Genomic DNA, 22,066 nt, shown 5'->3' with positions numbered 1-22,066 from the left:
TACTCGGGTCGGCTTATACTCGAGTATATACGGTATATTTGATTTTCTTTAATAATACCCATGGTAACAATGCAGCATAATATTCTGTTAAATGTGTATGTGTACTGTTAGTGTTAGATTGCTGAATATTCTAAAACATAAGGCACATATAAATTTATATAAAATTGACGTGTCATATATAACTTTTTGGAAAATCTTAGAAATCTGTTTCTCACTACTAAATATATCTATATTGTGTACTTAGATCTCAATATATTCCACATTAATTATATATTAAACAGAATTCTGTCAATGTATTGTGAATTATATAAATTGTAATTGTATCACCATCTCCATGTGACAATCAAGTGACTGCTTCATTGTTACATTTATATAAACTATTGTATATGGCTTCACTCGAAAAGGGATGAAAAAATATGATGTTGTGGCATATTTTCTTGATGAAATTTTTGTGACTTTTTCATATTTGTTCTTGTGGTTTGTAAGAATCCATGCATATGCTGCAAAAACAACTTAATTTATACTACAGACTTGCTAGAGACTATTCTTCTAGGACATATACTGAATATGTATTGGTAAATCAGGTTCTGCAATGGAACATCTGTTTCCAACTTACAGCACTGGTTTAGCTCTTATTCGTGCACATATTTTAATTCGTATAGCTCATAAATTATATACATAAAATAGACTATTTCATTATTCATACTTATATTCAGCCTACTTATAAAGTCACACATTTTATTTATATTTATGCAAAAATGTTCTGTATGCAGCCTAGCATCAAATTTAAAATGAAATTCACTTGACCTTAAATTGATGCTGCTTAAAGGGGTATTTTGGGAATATGAATGTCTGAAACACCCCACAATTCTATAAATAAATAAATGCAATCTCAAATAGTTTGCTTTTTTGATTCACAATATCTTAGGGGCTTTTTAAAGTAGACATAGTTATCTACAACACAGGCCAACACAGGAAACATAGGACACTACAACTCCTCTGAGCCCTCAGTTCTCAGTAATAACTCCTCCCTCTCATGCTCCCAGTGAGACGCAGACTGTCCTGCTCTGTTACCATTATATTGATGTGTGTGTATAATTGCCTTGACTGCTCATTACCTCCAACCCTTCTGAGATGACCTCTCATCACAGCGTTGGCCATACTGGATGTATCACATGCATTTCTGGCAAAGCATGCACCAGTATGTGATACAACCCCTTTAATGCTGGTACTGCAACTCAGCTGCGTAAATCTTAACGTAGCTGAGCTGTAATACCACGCAATACCAAGCATTACCATGAAACCCCTTTAAATCTACCAACATTAGAAGTGTAGAAAAATTTAGCTGCCCAACATTGTTAACAATAAGGTACTCCCGGAATCCTTCCAACATAGTCCCATGTAAATACACCCCTCCTGTCCCTTCCAGCCTCCTAACATGCAGTCCCGTGTAAATACATTCCCCAGATGGAGGGTATGTAATGTGGACATGTGACCAGCAGCCATTTTCAGTCCTGTGTCTCTTACACAACACTAATTACAGGACCACAGCATTTTTCTACCATATGAATACTAGATGTCATTCCTCCTGGAAAACCCATTTAACCATAAAGACAGAGCTTCATGGATGCATAATATAAAAAGATGGATAACGATGCAGATTCATCAAGTGCATATAAGTTATTATTTGGTTTATATAGATATAGATTAGGATTTAGCACATTACTAGCAACCTACTATCAGATCTACCTTAATAGGTCAATTTCTGATTGTTGGTCTCCTTTAAGGGAAATATCAGCAATCAGAATAATATATTCTTGGATCTAGGTATCATTTCAAAAAATTCACAACATGTGATATTTTTACTTTTAAGAAAGACCTCCAAGGACCCCTTTTAACTTGTATAATTTGTCAATGATTATATCATCCCAGTTGCACTGCTCTTACAGTAAATAATCTGAAAAGGATCTCTGCTGTACTTATGTACTGCATTTATGTACAGCTTACTTAAATCACTCTTTAACCAAATGCAACAACCTTTGTAGTCCAATAAACATATTAGGCCACTGTATTAACTCTGTTGCATTGTGCTTGAAAAATTGACCCTCCCAATACAAGTCAAGAGTTTTTTTGGCGCAGATAATAGTAAATTCGGCTGACCAAGGTGTGCCCACTAATGCCCACCTTGTTCCATCACCTGCCACACCCACTTTAAAACAAAAGGCAGAAACAAACGCATTTCCAGGCCATGCCTTATACACAAATAACTGGTGCCCAAGGAATGATATACAAGCCCCATTCCCTTTATAAACATTGGTTGCTCTCCTTTGTATTTGTCCTGCTTTAGCTATTTCCTGCTTATTTACAGCTACCTAAAATTGTACATTATATACCATGTGTGGTCCAAATTATGTCATTAGTAAAGGGAATCTATCACAATGACGCAGTGCTTATAAACCAAGAACACTAACATGCTGATGTGGGCTTCCTGAAACAGGATCCATTCTTAAATTATGCTAATTAGCCCCAAGGGCTTCCTCATTATCACAAGAGCCCATGCTGGCTCCATTGTCTGATAAATATTCAAAACTCGGTTTGTTTGTTGGAGGAAGGGAGGAGACAGGCAGATATGGTGGCAGGAATAGTTGGCAGAATCAGATGACGAAGCCAGCAGGAGCTTCTGTGATGCAGATAGGAGAGTCATTTGCATAATTTTAAAATACATTTTTCCCTAAAACTAAGCTATTATAATCAAAAAGAAGAAAAAATCCTGTTTCAGGAGGCACAGACCAGCATGTAAGTGTGCGTGGTTTAGCAATGCACCCATGATGATTTCCTTTAAGCGCATCCAAGTCTACAGTACATTTCATCACTAAATTTTATTTGCTTTCACCGCATCTACCTGGAACTGGATTCTCAAGTTTAGTTCCTACTAAACGTATAATTATTAAAGGGGTTTTTCCCATGAAAGAAAGTTCTCAAATTTTGATACCCTAGTGATGCTTACACAATAAAGATAATTTTAAAACCTTTACTTTACAATTTTAGTCAGCATTAATGCTGTTTTAGCTCCTATTACTCAGTGATGGTCAGTGTTAGGCTACATTAAGACGAACATATGGCCGGGGCGGGCATAGGTTTGCCGTAATAGAGTGGAGGAGTGGTGACCCCTCCCCTCTCTATCGCGATGCATGGTGCACGGCACCGCAACACGGGGAAAGATAGGACGTGTACTTAGCGGTACGGTGCCACACCATATCGCTCTGTGCGCCCATTGGCGGCCTATGGGGGACATATGTACGGCCACAAGCTTGCGGCCATATACTGTATATGTCCCCCTATAGTCCTGTGAATATAGCCTTACAGTGTTAAGATTACAGAGTGTGGGCAGGGACTATCTAAGCAGACACTTCATGATTCCTCTCATTCTGTGGGTCCAGGTTTATATACACTTTCATTAAGATTCTAAATATTTTACTAGGATCTGACACAGAAAAAAAGAGATGCAACAGATCAGAGATGAGAGATGATGAGATCCATGAGATGGATATAAAACACAATGACACTCTCTAGCTCTGCTACATCTCTGCTATCCAGTATCTCAGCTATAAGACACACAGACAGCTCTGCAATAACTTCTTCTCCTTCTAAAAAGATCAGAGTAAGTTTGTACATGCTGTTGCTTGCTGGCAGGAAGTGTCTGTGAGTGTCTGTGTGTGAGCTCGCCTTGGAATGCAGGGGGATAGGCAGAGAGACACTGAATCCTGCCAGAGAAGCTGTTCATTAGAAGAGTCTGCTATGCCCAACCCTAGTCAGAAGAAGATTGATGGACGGCTCCCGGGCAACCAAAATTGTATACACCAGGACAGACAGGTTGCAATTTGCATTATTTTTAAAGACTTTTTTACAAAAACAAAATAGTTTAAAAAGAGCATAGGATGCGCAAGGAAGAGTGTAGCCTGTCAGCGTGGCCACAAACCAGCATGTCAGCGTGTTTGGTCTTGTCTTTGTGGGAATATCCCTTTAAATTTGTGTTGTTAGTCAGGCTGAAACAATATCATTATAGAGCTAGAGCCAAAGGATTGTCATATACATGAGAAAGCTAGCAGCATACATATATCTCTCCAATTGCCCCTAGAAACACAGACATACTCAGCTTGGTCTAACACAATAGTCTCTATGTATTATCAGGGGGCTTTTGTAAGCCACTTATATGGCATGTTTGTTTTAGCTAGTCTGCTTTTTTTCTGCCTCATTTATCATTATGTCGCATGCCAGTTCTTAAATTAGTCTCTGCAGTTTTGGAGCAATGCACCTTTAAAAACCAACCACACTGATCCAAATAGAACAGCTGAGGTGATTTATTAGCTGTCTCTATTAAACCAGCTATTCTGAAGTGCTTGGGCAAATCTGCCAAAAGACATGGAGGATGTCATTCTACTCTTTGTTGCTTCAAATTTGCAAAGAAATCCAACCTATGCCAAGCCACGTGTAAGTGAGATAACTTTCCCTTCTATCTCTGACCGAATTAGAGGATAAATATTTTTCACCCTACAGAGACAGAAAACACCTTATTCTTCTTCTGAGCTTCTTATTATTCTCAGTCCTGCTCCTCCCTCCACAAAAAAATTGTGGTTTTCTAAAAAAAAAAAAAAAAAGGTTTAGTGTGCATGCTTGTGTAACTTATATTTTAATGTATCACAGATGGGTACAAGTAATGAAATCTGAAAAAGAGAACAATGGGATGTTTACCAGCACTACAGATAATTCAGCCCAAAACAACATAAAGCAAAATATATAAATACATGACCAAAATCAGACTGATGGAAATTCACATTTCCTTTGCAGATAGAGACTGTCCAATGTCATGAAAAGCTATGAATAAAAAGGCTTTTAGAGTAATTATAGCTTTAATATGTGTGACTGTCATTATTCGTAACATTTTTTAAAATGTTATCATATTCATTGACATTTTTAAACTCCAGGATCTCACAACTTGTTTCATCACTCAACCACATCATTTTTTTGGGCCTATTTTTCCCTGTGAAAGACACTTACTATTACAGGCGGTCCCCTACTTAAGAACACTCGACTTACATACGACCCATAGTTACAAACGGACCTCTGGATATTGGTAATTTCTTGTACTTTAGTCCTAAGCTACAATAAACAGCTGAAACAGTTATCAAAAGTGTCTGTAATGAAGCTTTAGTGTTAATATTGATTCTTATGACAACCCAACATTTTTAAAATCCAATTGTCACAGAGACCAAAAAAGTTCTGGCTGGGATTACAATGATAATATATACAGTTCCGACTTACATACAAACTCAACTTAAGAACAAACCTACAGACCCTATCTTGTATGTAACCCGGGGACTGCCTGTACTTAATCTTTATCATTCTTCTTGTTTTTTTCTGCCCTTTTTAAACATTTTTTGGCACATGGCAATTTTGGCGCCTTTTCGGGGACATTCTGAAATGTCCGCCTCATATTTGTTTTTTTTGTCAGTAAGACAAGATTTATCTTCCAAATGTGCTTATTGTCTCAAGTGACATTCATCATTTCAAATTGTCAAAATCTGCGACTTTTTTGTGCAAAAAACTCCAGACGAAGCCATACTTAGGGAAAACATAGAAGTGACTTGAGACATTTGTGTGACATTTTTGAGACATTTGTAACAAACGTCTCAAAAAGAGATCTGAAAAAAAATCCCTGTTTAACACAAGCAAAAAGTGAGATTGATAAATTACCAAAGAATCAGATGTAAATACAGCAAAAACAAGCCAAAACAAACAGAGATAAGATAAATGACCCCCAACTCTGTCAGGTATCATAAGTCTAGAAATTATTTCCTGGATTTAATAGATCTGTACATACTCTACACATTTGATAGCATATCTGTCAGGTTCGCTGGGGAGAATGCTGGGATTTTGGTTCTTCTGGTGGTGCTAGCAGCGTTCTCTGACCTCTGGCGTGTATCCGTGCAAACTCCACCTCCCGCCCGCTACCAGCGGTCTCTGGTGTGCGCTCCGGGCAGCAGCTGCTAAGACCTCGTCTAGGAGTTGTGTTCTGAACTGCTGGGACTTGTGGTACCCCTGCTTGGTGCCTGCTATTGTGCCTTGTTATTCTGCACCATGAGGGGTTAATTCTCGAAGTTTTCCAGCTCCTATCAGGTTCTCCTGTGCCAGTGTTTGAAATCCCTTTCTTCACTTGCTCTCTGCATTAGGTTGACTTGTGTCTGGCTCTGTATCTGTATTGTTGTGACCTAGGCTAGTTTTTTGACACTGACTCTTTGCTTACTGATTTTTCTTGACATACCCTCTCGTTGTGACTCCAGCTAGATTACCACTCTTTTGTGGTTTATGTTTGTCAGTCTGTTCGTGTTTCCCTTCCCCCACTTATCCAGTGTATTTCGAGTCTTCAAGTAGTCGCCCCGCGGTTTAGCGTGGGGGGGGGGGGGGGCTATAGGAAGGGACAGAGGTTGGGACAAGCTCAGGGCCCACTATCCCCTGTCTTCTGTGTTACCGAATCCTAACAATATCATTATATGATACATAGAATGTCATTAAAAAGGCTATGTATATCACCATATGAATCAAAGCCTACTGTTACTGTTAAGAATTCTGTGCTGTAATATGACCTTACACATCTATTATAGATATCAGAATTATAAAACTATTTTTATATTATGGTTATTTTTAAATACAGTGCAAAAACTGTAAATAAGTACTGTCTTTCAATTTCTGTTCCTCTGTATTAGTAATGGCACCATGTCAGATTTTAATAATTACATCATTGTCAGACTTTTAGATTGGCCAAAATTATGGATTTACATGTCAAATAAAATGTGATAGAAATATGCCTGCAGGCGTGCCGGACAATGGCTGCCTTTAATAGCAACCTGTAATCATTTCCTGATCAGAAATAGTTTCCTTTCCATTGTTGACATAATAATACGACCTTCATTAGAGAATCGGTGAATAGCGCTGATGCCATCCAGCCTGGAGGACATAGGTCACATCTCAGTCAGTGTAATGTATTTATATAGAGATTTATGATCTCCAACATGACTCCAAATTTTACCACATCCACTGTCCTTTTATGATATTGATCCATATATGTTTTATTTTAATTAATTTCCCTTTGATAATATTTTTAAACCCATCAATATTTTACTTTGCTATGTGCAGGATTCCTTATTTATCTTCCTTTTATTTTTTTCATAGTCACACATACTAAGCCAAATAACCTGAGCTGATAAATGACCAATTCTTTTAAAAGAGTTTGTCACCTTTTAAAAACCTCTTGGGAAAGTCAATTTCAACTGCATTAAACGAACGCCATATTTAGTGGTATCTTAGAACAATAGTTCTTGTGTTACAGAAGACTTGCAGTCTCTGCAAATTTAATTTGTTTTCTCAGAAAATAGGGAGTAACCATTGGATTTTACTGGCTTTACTGAAACAGTACCCAGTAATGTACACTACGAGAAGTACTCAGAATCGAGAACTGTGGGGCTTATGAATGCCAGTTGTATAGGCGCATTGTCTGGAAAATCGGATTCTTAAATTGACAGTAAATACATTATCCTTTTCCCTTGTGGCACAATCATATGGATCATAAAGATAAAATATGAGCTGTCAAAGTTGTTTGTCGTGTAGAAAAACCAATGATCAGCTCTCTATCTGGCTAAAACATAATAATTCTTCAGGGTTATCAAGCTGGATTCTTTTTCTTTTTACTTTGCAGATATGTTTTGTTAGAAATTGACTAATGCTTAGGTATTACACATAAATTGTTCTCTCTAAGAGCAGAGAATATAAACATTTCATAAACTCGTTGGATCTCTTTGTTATGGCTACATGCATGTAAGAATGTAGGTTTCGTGTATCTAATGGGCTTTCTGTGTAAGATATAATTTTAGATAAAAGTAGCATTTATATGTAACACAGTTTTTAAAATTACTTTGCATTCATAAATGATGATTTCAAACTCAAAGCAAACACTTAGTTCTAATGGAAAATACTTTGAACATCTGAAAATATTTCCGGGAGGAAGAAACCATACCAGAGAAACTATAACATTGAAAATGCAATGCAAGGCTGAACGTTACAGAGCATGACAAGCTAGGGGCTTATTTACTTAGGGTCCCGCGGCCGCATTTTCGTTGGTTTCCCCGACATTTTGGAATCCGTGCGGGTATTGTGTCGCGTGCAGTAAGATTTTGGCACATTGGCGCCGGTTTTCATGTGACAGAAATCAGGGGCGGGCCTTCGGACGATCCGACAAATTCAGACAAACCACTGGATTTAACATTTAAATTGTGTCGCAAGCCAAGCACTTACATGCACCAGGAAGAAGAAGGTGAACTCCTGCGGACCTGATCGGGGAAGCGTCAGATGCTGGATATCTGGTGCACGCTGGTAGTGAATCGGGACTATATGGCTGCTGTGGACTGAGGTGTATGTTACGTGGGACCGTGTGTCTGATGGGGGCTGATTTGTATGTTACATGGCACCATGTGTCTGGCGAGAGCTGAGGTGCATGTTACATGGGACTGTGTGTCTAGTTCGGGCTGAGGTGTATATTACATGGGACTCTGTGTCTGGTTTGGGCTGAGGTGTATATTACATGGGACTGTGTGTCTGGTGGGGGCTGAGGTGTATGTTACATGGGACTGCATGTTTGGTAGGGGTTGAGGTAGATATATAGCTGCATTACTGGAGGGTGAGGCGGCTGTATGTAGATGTATTACTGGGGGGTTGGCGGCTGTGCATAGATGAATTAATGAAAGGTGAAGCGGCTGCATAATGTACTGCAGAGGGGTGAGGCGGCTGTATATAAATGAATTACTGTGAGCTGAAGCGTCTGTAGATGTAGATGTTTTTATGGGGAGGGATAGTGGTTAGTGAGCAGGAGGATATGTATGTAGCCTACACTCACTGGGGGCCTCCATGTATGTATGTAGCCTCCACCAGATTTTGCACCCAGGGGCCCCCACCGACCTTATTCCGGCCCTGGTTATAGAAAAGGAGGAGCTGAGAAGCTTGTAAAAGTGCATAACCACCACTGTAGCAGCCATTGATTACTCTAGCAAATAGGAGTGTCCCCCTGGCAATTCAAACCCATGTATAGTTGCTGGGGTATCAATCTGTTGGATTAGCTGTTCGCCCCTAATCTGCCAATATGTCTGGTTCACGCAGACAAACCCGAACCACGAACCTGAACGTTGGGTCCACTCATCTCTAATCAGCAGCATTATTGTATCATCAGTCCTCTTCTTCTGGCATTACCATCTGCTAATAGAAAAGAGTAGCTGAGTATAAAGTGTCCATTTGCAGACAGCAGGAGTAGCAGTAAAGGAGACAAGCTTTAGTATAACATATGTTTTATTCATTTAAACCTCTTCTCACTCTGTCCTAAGGAGTACAATGGCTAAACCCATTCAGTGAATGGTTGCATCTCTATGCCCAATGAAGCAGAGATGGAACAAGTCTCAGCTGTGTATTCTTTAGTTTTCAGAAACTGAAAAAAAAAGATGAAAATTGCAAATAGTGAAAAGGGTTGGGTGAACCAAATTGAATATACAGACAATGTTTCAAAGTACAAACTATATACTTGGCAAGTAATACATCCATAAAGTAAAATGAGAAAGAAGACAAGGGAGTAGAAATGAGATGGAAGAAACAAATCTTCTGCACAGAACACTCTAAAATGTAAGATTAAAAGGAAAATAAAACATCTAATCATCATAAATGACTCCTGAAACTATGTATATCCATTACAAATAGACTGTAGCTTTGTTTGCCAGTCTAAATAATCGGCAGTGCCAGCGCAAGACAAGTCAGACTTATTAACCTCTTCAAAACTCTGGTAAGGCACCAACACAGGAATTGAAATTTATGCTAGTCCCATAGCTATGGTGTGTGCTGCTTTTCTGGTATTGATTATAGTAAATTTGGCTGCTTAAATAGCCATAAAGGACCCACACCATTCCTAGAATAACCGTGTGATGTATGGCTATAAAAATACAAAACCAGAATAGAGAGAAAAGTAGAACTGTATCACTTTTTATGTAACCCCTTTGGGTTTACCACAACCCTGAACCCCCAATGTAGTGGACTTACCATGGGCTGCTAGATTTAGCTGTGATTTTGATACAGTGATTTATATACATTGGTCTATACTTTTAGGGCCAGATGCATCACTTGTTTTTTCGGTTGTATTCGTGCCTATTCATACAGTTGTTTTTGCGACACTTTTGCGACTAAACACCAAATTAACCGCACAGAAAAAATAACCATGTTTTCCTGATTAATCCTACCAATCCAGATGTTTTGCTGCGCCTAATAATCATTCATCATTAGCAACTTGTTAATTTAGCTGCGATTTAGGCACAAAAACATTCCAGGCTGAAGGTGGCATAAACTGAGAAGCAAAAACGAAGCTCTTGTGCAGAGCAGTGTATCCTTTGTATGGTACGGCGGCAGAGCTCAGCCAGACACTACAGACACTACGTGCAGCCTCTGTTTACAGTTCATGACCTTCTATTTATGAACAATCTGCCAAAGCAGCAGCTCAGATTAGGATAGAGGAGAAGTGTGCTGGGGAGAAACAGTACAGAGAAGTGTCCCCATGTAGCAATGCCTGAGGAGGAATACTGGCCAGAATTACAGTTGGGCAGCAGAAGATCAGCACCGGAGGATCCCTTCCAAGAGAAGCAACTGCTGAGTAGATCGCTGAGGAGATCACTGTGGAGATCACTGGGTGCAGCTTGTCACACACATGTGCTCCGCTGTGAGGGTCATTTTCATGCTGGGGTGTGGGAGAGAAGCAGAGTGAAGTTTGTAGGAGGATCAGATATAACATTGTTCCTACACTACGCCTGAATTGCGCCTAAAGTAAAGTGATTAATCAGAGGCAGGAACTGTGGCACCACAATTAAGGTGAAACAACAAGACTTGAGCGCAGGACAGTGATGCATCTGGCCCTTAGATTACTGTTTCACAAAGGACAAGGCATTAGTTCGGCCTCACCTGGAATATGCCATCCAGTTCTGGGCACCATATTGTGTCATCCATTCCTTCCCTTCCTTGTGGTGTCTTTTTTCAACTGTATAAACTATGATACTTTAGTTGGCTATTTGTTTACACTAGTCTCACATATTAAGTACTATTTCATCTATTGTTACATCTATCCTGTCACGGGTGCCCCCAGCGATCCATGTCTCGGATTGCGGGCACCCTCTGCCGCAGCACCAAACTCACCTCTCCTTGCTCCTGCTCCCATCCGGCCTGGTCTGCGCCCACATCCCGCTCGTTAGGGTGCCGGTACTTATGGATTTTAAGGGCCAGGGCACCAATAATTGGGGCTGGCACTTCTGGGTTTCTTTAAAGGCTGGCTGTTCCCTGGATTCTCTGCCAAATCTTTGCGCTCTTTTGTCATAGAGAAAGCTTCCAGTGTGTTCCTGTGTTCCCTGTGCTGTTCCTGTTTCCTGCTCTGCTGAATCCCTGTTGTGACCTCGGACCTCACCTCTGACCTCTGCATCTCTGTCGTCTGTGCCTGACCAAGAGCTTGAACACCGATTCTGTACCTTTACCTGGGCTGCCACCGCGGGCTGGTCACACCTGTTGAACAACCTGGTGGCACCCTGCCGCAGCAAGACCATCCTGCTTTGCGGCAGGCTCGGGTAAAAACCAGGTGTCGACTAGTACCACCTCACGCGGTGGTCCAGGGGGTCCACATACCCATGACATATTCTATTGGCACACAATTTTATTGGCATCTATAGGTAGACTGATTCTCATTGTATTTTTGAAACACACCTTTTATAATGTATTTGGTGAGGTGGTACAAGCTTATTCTGTGATCTATATGCTTTTTAGCTTATTAATAGTTTTAAATCTCTGTGTTTCCTTGTGTTCGATAAAGTACATATTGATATTTTCTGTACTTTGTGACCAAGGGAGGTTATTGGACTTTATTTTTGCTTTCTATTATATTTGCACCTTTTCAAGCACATTTGAATATTTGCCTAAAAATTTTACAACTCTTTCACCCGCCCAGCAAAGATTACCACAACCTTTTTTTGCCAGTGTTGCACCTAATATATCTTTATAAATGTTGCATTACTCAACTGTGGTAAAAGCCGCAATTTTTTGTGCAAAACCTTGCAGCAGATTAGATTAGAATGGTATAAAAAAGGTCACAAAAAGCAACAAACTCAAATGCCAAATTTATTATTCTCTAACATAAATTAAACAAGCCCAAAATCCAAATGAAAAAATAGATAAGACTAAAAATAAATCACTCCCCTGGTGTTTGATTTTTTTGGTTATACTCTTTTCTACATTTGGCTGCCCATAGCAGCTGTGTCCTAGCCCACATCCCTACATCCCTAAAAGTTGATTTTAGAAGGCAGTAGGCCGTGGATAACATTGATAAGAAGATTACCACAGTCACAGTGCCTTGATCTATGAGTAATTATCATGATAGATTCAGATGGTAGATTTCCTTTAAAGGCCAGACATATGCAGTAGAGATGGATCCATACAAGGAGGCATTAAGATGTTGTTTAACATCCTATTGAGCTTATAGTTTACTCTTGGGATGGCTGCAGGCAGACAGAAGTTTTTCTTTAACTTTGTCAATTAAATAGAGGTGTCTGTGTTTATGATGAAGTACTGTATATACTCGGGTATAAGCTGAGATTTTCAGTACAATTTTGGTGCTGAGAAAAGCACCACTCACTTGAGTGTATTAAAAAATAAGGACCCTTGTAGGTTGTCTTCTTGATCCCTGCCTGCCGGTGGCACCAGGTAGGTGTGCGCTAGTGGGGCAGAGACTATGAAGTTGGTACTTGGATGACATCATAGTCTGTGCACTGCCAGTGTGCATGGTCCTGTAACTGCCAGTGGGACTGGATCAAGTTGTGGACCTGCGGGGGTAAGGACAGGGAGTGTCGGAATGGTGAGTAAAGAGTTTGTCATTTTTATGTGGTGGGCAGGGGGTTGGCTATATGCTGGGGGCTGGCTGGCTGTGTACAGGGGACTGGCTGGCTATATACAGGAGGCTAGCTGGTTATATACATGCACTAACTGGGTCTATACAGGAGATTGGCTGGTTATATAAAGGGTAATGGCTATATACAGAGGCTGACTAGCTATATACAGGAGCTGGTTATATACAGGTGCTGGCTGGTTATTTACAGGGGACTGGCTATCTATATATAGAAGACTTGCTGGCTATATAACGGAGACTGGCTGGCTATATACAGGGGGCAGGCAGACTGGCTATATACTGGGGCCTGGCTGGCTATATACAGGCACTGGCTGACTTTATACTTGGCGCAGGCTTGCTATATACAGGGGGCTGACTGGTTATATAAAAGGGCTGACTGGCTATTCACAAGGGGTGGCTGGTTATATACTGTGGGCTGGCTAGCAATAAAAAGTGGACTGACTGGCTATATAAAGGGGACTGGTTTGCTATACACAGGCACTGACTGGCTATTTAGTGTGGGCTTGCTATATACAGGGGACTGGCTGGCTATATGCAGGGGTTGACTGACTATATACTGGGGATCTGCTGGCTATATAAAGGGGACTGACTGTCTATATAAAGAGGACTGGTTTACTATATACAGGGGAAAGGCTGAATGGCAAAATACAGGGGACAGGCTTGCAAAGTATAGGGGAGTGGCTGGCTATATACAGGGGACTGGTTGGCTATATACAGGGGGCTGGGTTGCTATATATATACAGGAGCTGACTAGGTATATACAGGGGATTTATTGGATAAATAAAAGGGACTGGCTGGTAATATACAGCAGACTGGCTGGCTATATACAGGAGCTGACTAGGTATATACAGGGGACTGATTGGATATATAAAAGGGACTGGCTGGCTATAAACAGTGGACTGGTTGTCTATATACAAGGGTTGGCTATATACTGGGGGGCATGTTCTGGCTAGCTATATAATCGTGGGAGGCTGTAACCAATGCATTTTCCACCCCAAACGTACACTAGAGTCAATAGGTTTTCCCAGTTTTGGGGTTAAATTAGGGCCTTGGCTTTTATTTGGGTCGGCTTATACATAAGTATATATACACTCACCGGCCACTTTATTAAATACACCATGCTAGTAACGGGTTGGACCCCCTTTTGCCTTCAGAACTGCCTCAATTCTTCGTGGCATAGATTCAACAAGGTGCTGGAAGCATTCCTCAGAGATTTTGGTCCATATTGACATGATGACATCACACAGTTGCCGCAGATTTGTCGGCTGTACATCCATGATGCGAATCTCCAATTCCACCACATCCCAAAGATGCTCTATTGGATTGAGATCTGGTGACTGTGGAGGCCATTTGAGTACAGTGAACTCATTGTCATGTTCAAGAAACCAGTCTGAGATGATTCCAGCTTTATGACATGGCGCATTATCCTGCTGAAAATAGCCATCAGATGTTGGGTACATTGAGGTCATAAAGGGATGGACATGGACAGCAACAATACTCAGGTAGGCTGTGGCGTTTCAACAATGCTCAATTGGTACCAAGGGGCCCAAAGAGTGCCAAGAAAATATTCCCCACACCATGACACCACCACCACCAGCCTGAACCGTTGATACAAGGCAGGATGGATCCATGCTTTCATGTTGTTGACGCCAAATTCTGACCCTACCATCCGAAGGTCGCAGCAAAAATCGAGACTCATCAGACCAGGCAAAGTTTTTCCAATCTTCTACTGTCCAATTTCGATGAGCTTGTGCAAATTGTAGCCTCAGTTTCCTGTTCTTAGCTGAAAGGAGTGGCACCCGGTGTGGTCTTCTGATGCTGTAGCCCATCTACCTCAAAGTTCGACGTACTGTGTGTTCAGAGATGCTCTTCTGCCTACCTTGGTTGTAACGGGTGGCGATTTGAGTCACTGTTGCCTTTCTATCAGCTCGAACCAATCTGCCCATTCTCCTCTGACCTCTGGCATCAACAAGGCATTTCCGCCCACAGAACTGCCGCTCACTGGATGTTTTTTATTTTTCGGACCATTCTCTGTAAACCCTAGAGATGGTTGTGCGTGAAAATCCCAGTAGATCAGCAGTTTCTGAAATACTCAGACCAGCCCTTCTGGCACCAACAACCATGCCATGTTCAAAGGCACTCAAATCACCTTTCTTCCCCATACTGATGCTCGGTTTGAACTGCAGGAGATTGTCTTGACCATGTATACATGCCTAAATGCACTGAGTTGTCGCCATGTGATTGGCTGATTAGAAATTAAGTGTTAACGAGCAGTTGAACAGGTGTACCTAATAAAGTGGCTGGTGAGTGTTTGCAGTAATAATAATCCATGAACAGTTCTAAAGTTTTTAAAATTCTTTATTAGCCTCTCATTGAGGAAATTCTATTTTTTATTATTATCTTTATTTTAATTATTATAATTACTATTATTTTATATATGAAATTGAAATATATGACTCATTGCACATTTCTTTTTTATTGTGACATTATATTTTTGTGTTTTTCTAGCAAACTCCATTACCAGGAGATAAGGAGCTCTGGTATGAGACAACACAGGGAAGCTGCATTGGACACATGATGTCTGAAGCCACTAGGGACTCAGTGTAAGTAGCTTCAGAATGTTTCCTTGGCAATTGTTTGTGTGAACTTTCTAAATTGGCTTGAAACAAAATGAACAACATACATCCCTCCCCAAGTTCATTGGTCCATTACAAAGAAAGTATTTACTCACCTAGGTTTTACTTCTCCACCCCACATCACAAGTATGGTTCTTGTACTTAAAATTGCACTTGTTTGCACTCTTCTGGATGAGTACTTAAAATTAACCCATATATTACATAAGATTGTAGTCAGTTCAGAAAGCTGTTTAACAATTAAAATGGCTCCACACTGACAATCCATATGTAACAGAGAAATAGAAGGGCACATTTATAGAGGTTGCAGAGGTAGTAGTTGAGGGGATTGATGCTTATTGAGGCTTTAAATTTACCCCCTGGAATATTACATTTAAATATTTTATTAATATTCAATTATATTAGAATTTGTCAGGTTTCTTTGGGTTTGACTTTGAATATCTGGTTGCCGGTTGCACCGCAAAATATAGGACAGCTCCTGTAATGTGTGATTTTTACAGTGAAGTCGCTCCACTTTAAATGTAGAGAGTAAGTGCAAGGAGCTACGGCCCAGTTCATATTCAGGCCACTTTAAATTTTTCACTCATTGTTTTATTGCAGACAATTGGTATGATCAAAAACGTCCTTTTTGTGTTTATTAATTGTACACTCTGCACCCCATCTTGCCAACCACCCCCCCAGAAATGTAGATATTTTTGCTAATTTACTAAACAGAAAAACTGAAATATCACATGATCATAAATATTCAGACCCTTTGCTCAGTATTAAGTAGAAGCACCTTTTGAGGTAGTACAGTCATGAGACTTCTTGGGAGTTTTTCCCACCTGGATTTGGGGATCCTCTGCCATTCTTCTGTGCAAATCCTCTCCAGTTCCCTCAGGTTGGATGTGAACGCTGGTGGAAGCCATTTTCATGTCTCTCCAGAGATGCTCAATTGGGTTTAGGTCAGAGCTCTGGCTAGGCCAGTCAAGAATGGTCACAGAGTTGTTCTGAAGCCACCGCTTTGTTTGTTGGAAGATGAACCTTTGGGCCAGTCTGAAGTCCAGAGCTCTCTGAAAGAGGCTTTCATCCAGGATATATCTGTACTTGGCCATATTAATCTTTCCTTCAATTGGAACCAGTCATTCTGTCTCGCAGCTGAAAAACACCCCCATAGCATGATGCTGCTGCCACAATCATGTTTTACTGTTGGGATTGAATTTGGCAGGTGATGAGTAGTGCTTGGTTTTCTCCACAAATACTGCTTACAATAAATACCAAAAAGAGAATCTTATTTCTCATAGTACTTCATGTGTTTTTTTGCAAACTATATGCAGGCCTTCATATGTCTTACACTGAGGAGAGGCTTCCGTCAGCCATAAAGCCTCGACTGGTGGAGGGCTGCAGTGATAGCTGACTTTGTAGAACTTTCTCCCATCTCCCTACTAAATCTCTGGAGCTCAGTTCTTGGGGTTCTTCTTTACCTCTCTCACCAAGGCTCTTCTCCCACGATTGCTTAGTTTGGCTGGATGGTCTGGCCGAGGAAAAACTGTGGTTGTCCCAAACTTCTTCCATTTAAGAATTTTGGTGGCCACTGTGATCTTAGAAACCTTGAGTGCTGCAAAATTCTTTTGTAACCTTGGCCAGATCTGTTCCTTGCCACAATTCTGTCTTTGAGCTCCTTGGACAGTTCCTTGCCACAATTCTGTCTTTGAGCTCCTTGGACAGTTCCTCATGTGCTCTGACTTGCACTGTGCAATGTGAGCTGTGACGTTTTGTATAGACAGGTGTGTGCCTTTCCTAATCAAGTCCAATCAGTTCAATCATAGACTCCATTGAAGTAGAACCATCTCAAGCAGGATCAGAAGGAAATGGACAGCATGTGAGAGTGTCAGAGCAAAGGGTCTAAATACTTATGACCATGTGATATTTCAGTTTTTCTTGTTTACTAAATAAGTTCAAATATTTATATTTCTGTTTTTTTCTGTCAAGATGGGGTGCTGAGTGTACACGTATGAGCAAATAAAAATAATTTTTTTTGATCTTACCAATTTGCTGCAATGAAACAAAGATTGAACAAATGAAAGTGGTATGAATACTCTCCCTACCCACCATATACTGGGGCACATTTACTAAGGGTCCGCAGCCGCGAATCCGTCGGGTTTTTCCCGAATATTTCCTCTATGCACTGTATTTCACGGAATTGTGGCACACGCGATCGATTTTTGGCGCAATCGCGCCGACTTTCGCGCGACAGAAATCAGGGGGCGTGGCCACCGGACAACCCGAAGGATTCCGAGAAACAGCAGAATTTAAAAAGCCAGTTGTGTCGCAAGATCAAGCACTCACATACACCAGAAAAAAGCAGGTGAACTCCAGCGACACCTGGTGAATATCGGCGCAAGGACCTTAGTGAATCCCAGCAGAACCCGAATCAGCGTCGGAGAACCCGCCGCTGGATCGCGACTGGACTGGGTAAGTAAATGTGCCCCACTGTATTTTTAGATATGACGCAAATACCTTTTTTTCGGCATATATATATATATATATATATATATATATATATATATATATATTGCCAGCTGTCTGTTGTATTGTAAAACATGCAGTTATTTTTGTATAGTAAATTATGTCACTTTGTTATAAATGATCTTCTTATCTTATGGTTTTGCCTGGGAATAAAGAAATTCAGAGAAGAAATTCTGGGAAGAGATATTCTGGCAGAGAATTGTTTTCAGACGAAATTCCCATCAGATATGAAATTCTGTTTGTTGTGATTGGGTGCGCTGGGTGGGACAGGCTGGATAGGGTAGTGAAAAAATTATTGTTCTTTGTGTTATTAGATTATGGATGGTGAAAGAGTATCCAACATGTGATATATGGAGGAGAATAGCTACCATATATACTTGAGTATAAGCCGACCCGAGTATAAGCGAGACCCCTAATTTTACCACCAAAAACTGGAAAACCTATTGACTTGAGTGTAAGCTGAGGGTAGGAAATGCATGGGTCACAGCCCCCTCAGTATATAGCCAGCAAGCCCCCAGTAGTATATAGCCAGCCAGCTCCCAGAAGTATATAGCCAGCCTGCCCCCATGTAGTATACAGCCAGCCAGCCCCCTGTAGTATACAGCCAGCCTGCCCCCTGTAGTATACAGTCAGCCCAGCCTGCCCCCTGTAGCATACAGCCAGTCCAGCCCGCCCAGGTAGTATACAGCCAGTCCAGCCTGCCCCCTGTAGTATACAGCCAGCCCAGCCTGCCCCTGTAGTATACAGCCAGCCCAACCAGCACTTAAAAAAATACACTTAAATACTCACCCTCTGGCGGCCCCCGATGTTCCCGATGCGCTCCTCTTCTGGCTTCCCTGCGGCTCCTCTTCTTTCTTTGGTCTTCTGTGTAGCAGGCAGGGACGCAGGCATGTTAGCTCCCAGGCGGCGCATACTATGACATCATCAGCGGTTGCATCATAGTATACACCGGCCAGGAAGATAACATGGCCCCATCCCTGCCTGCTGTACAGAAGACCAAAGACAGAAGAGGAGCCACAATGAAGACAGAAGAGGAGCCATACCGAGCATCGGGTCTGCCGGAGGGTGAGTATATAAGTTTATTATTTTTATTGATTCGTGTATAAGCCGAGGTGAGCTTTTTCAGCACATTGTTTGTGCTGAAAAACTCGGCTTATACACAAGTATATACAGTAATTTTTCTGTTGCCTTATCCCAAGAGGAGCATTTTTAATTGTTGGTTGGAAACAAGAATGGATAGAGTAGGCTAATTGTTGGGAAAGTTGTAATTGTAATAGCTAACTGTAGTGAAAAAGTGAGGAGGAGACTGTGGATATGTAGGTTGCGATGGGAGGTGAGGGGGGAAAAAGGAAGAAATTGTGACTTTTGTTTTGTTATAGTAGGGGAAAATAGGAAGAAAATGTATATATTATCTCTATTATTAACCGGAGTAACCGGTCGCAAAATGGAAATATGATATAAGGTGAAAGGCATATACCTGAAATATGAGGGGTATGAGGGGTAGATTAACTCAAGTTTTCATTTTTGTGATGCTGTTATTGTATAATGATTCATAAAGAAAAAAGTAAATACATAAAAAAATATTTAAAAAACATTATTTCCTCGTTGTCTCTTTTAGTGTAACGTTTCTTTCATTACATTGAGATATTCTGAGGTTAATTGTACCCTATATTCCAGCCTTGACAGCACTTTCTTACAACATATTCTAAAAATTTTAATTACCTACTTGTCAATAATTTGATTTAAACTCTTAAGTGAAGAAATACATTTGAAGCATGACTTATATGCTAACTATGGCATTTTTTCTTTTAGGGCTTTTAATCTATGTGGAAAAGAGAACTGCACAATGCGGATAGGAATGATTGCTTATGGGAAAGAAGATAATACTACAGTGGATATTAAAATGGATACATTCCATTATGTGCCCGGGCAGACCACACCTTCCAATGACATGCTCCCTAAACCTGAGCTCATTGATATTACAAAGCTTATAGGGGTCCAGGTGATTCTTATTTTGGCATACAGCTCCATCATCCTGCTGGGGGTCGTAGGAAACACTCTTGTAATTTACGTGGTGATAAAGTTTAAGACAATGCGTACAGTCACAAACTATTTTATTGTCAATCTGGCAGTGTCTGATCTGTTGGTGAACACTCTTTGTCTCCCGTTCACACTGGTTTACACTCTACTGGATGAGTGGAAGTTTGGAACAGTGTTGTGCCATTTAGTGACCTATGCGCAAGGCTTGGCAGTACAAGTATCAACAGTTACCTTAATGGTAATTGCCCTTGACAGACATCGTTGCATTGTTTACCATCTAGAGAGCAAAATCTCAACAAAGATTTGCTTTATGATCATCGGATTTACTTGGGCATGTAGCGCTGTGCTTGCCAGCCCATTAGCCATTTTCAAAGAATATTCTCTCATTGTTATTTCACCAGATTTTCAAATTCAAGTATGTGCAGAAAAGTGGCCTATAGGTCATCTGAACTACAGCACAATATACAGTATATCAATGTTATTAATTCAGTATATTTTACCCTTGGCCATAATTTCATATGCTTATATAAGAATATGGACCAAGTTAAAGAACCACGTCAGCCCAGGGGGTGGTAATGACCACTATCACCAAAGAAGACGCAAGACAACCAAGATGTTAGTAGCTGTAGTAGTGGTGTTTGCAGTGTGCTGGCTGCCTTTCCATGCCTTTCAACTTGCAAGTGACATTGATAGCAAAGTTTTGGACTTGGATGAATATAAACTCATTTATACAATATTTCATGTGATTGCCATGTGTTCTACGTTTGCCAACCCAATCCTTTATGGGTGGATGAACAACAACTACAGAACAGCTTTTCTCACTGCTTTTAAATGTGAACAGCGGATGGATTCAATACACCCTGAAGTCTCTGTGGCCTTTCAAGCCAAGAAGAAACAGCTACAAGTCAAGGAAATTAATGGACCAGTCAACAATTGTCAAAGTGCTTGCACGCAACCTACCAATGTGTGATGCTAGAATGAGCTATCTCACATGAAAAACTTTGAGAAAACTATTTTAAATGTCAGAACTTTGATGGTGAGGTCATGTGGTTTCCTATGGACAGAAAAAGCCATTTGGCTCCATTACGTGGTAGATAAGTCTAATCATAATGTTGGAGTGTATGATCCAAATTTGCCCATAATGTGCCTAAGAAAAGAATCACTGATTTCCAACTCCAATTTCCAATTTTCTCAATCTTTGCTTTTAAAATTGGTTTGTTTCATTTTGTACTCATCAGTCTTTGACTGAGATAATATATACTTGCACTTAATGCCAACTACCGAAAAGAGATGGAAATGAGCCTAACCTTTTATCTTTTAAAAAGTTATAATAATGGGTCCGCTAAAAGCATGATGACTATTAGCTTTGCTCAGTCACACATAAAGTTATATAACATGCTAGAGATGAAAAAAACTTCTGGAAAGATATTGCTCTCTACGTATGAAATTTAGCTATGGTAGTTTAGAATAAAAACATCAATGTACTGAGCATCATAAGAGTGTATTGACATGGTGCAAAATATTAATGAGAATGTATCATCATGCAACTTTTTAAACTCAACTTTTCACAAATTTATGAACAATTTGTTGTGTTTTTAAAGGGAACTTGTCATTAAGCTTTTACCTTTAAACCTAATGACAGAATTCTAAAGTGCTATTCGAACGATTTCCAGAGATGTTTTTATAATAAATATACATAGCTTATATCACCCTAAAATAAATTTTTATAAAAGCACCTGGCACCTTGCCAGCACGGTCCCCTTTGTCATATGGCTCTTTCTTATCTCCAGCCAAGTCATCAAGTCATTCAGCAAACCCCGTGCGATCCATCTCCATTGCTAACTGCACATGACATAAGCTG

General features: G+C 40.4%; 1 protein-coding gene across 2 annotated transcripts in view; it reads left to right on the top strand.

The window, feature by feature from the left end:
- Nucleotides 1-21,758, top strand: part of NPY2R (neuropeptide Y receptor Y2) — a 39,955-nt gene extending 18,197 nt beyond the window's left edge. The window contains exons 2-3 of one of the 2 annotated variants that reach the window (XM_072120826.1): nucleotides 15,533-15,627; nucleotides 19,978-21,758. In XM_072120826.1, the coding sequence (XP_071976927.1) occupies nucleotides 15,599-15,627; nucleotides 19,978-21,175 (1,227 nt within the window). In that variant the 5' untranslated portion in view covers nucleotides 15,533-15,598 and the 3' untranslated portion in view covers nucleotides 21,176-21,758. Of the gene's footprint in view, nucleotides 1-15,532; nucleotides 15,628-19,171; nucleotides 19,231-19,977 lie in introns of those variants that run through there. The other variant, XM_072120834.1, reaches the window with a different exon arrangement.
- Nucleotides 21,759-22,066: the final 308 nt, after the last annotated feature.

Source organism: Engystomops pustulosus, chromosome 1, assembly GCF_040894005.1.
Source record: "Engystomops pustulosus chromosome 1, aEngPut4.maternal, whole genome shotgun sequence".
NCBI lineage: Eukaryota > Metazoa > Chordata > Amphibia > Anura > Leptodactylidae > Engystomops > Engystomops pustulosus.
This window is presented reverse-complemented; position numbering and strand designations above follow the sequence as displayed.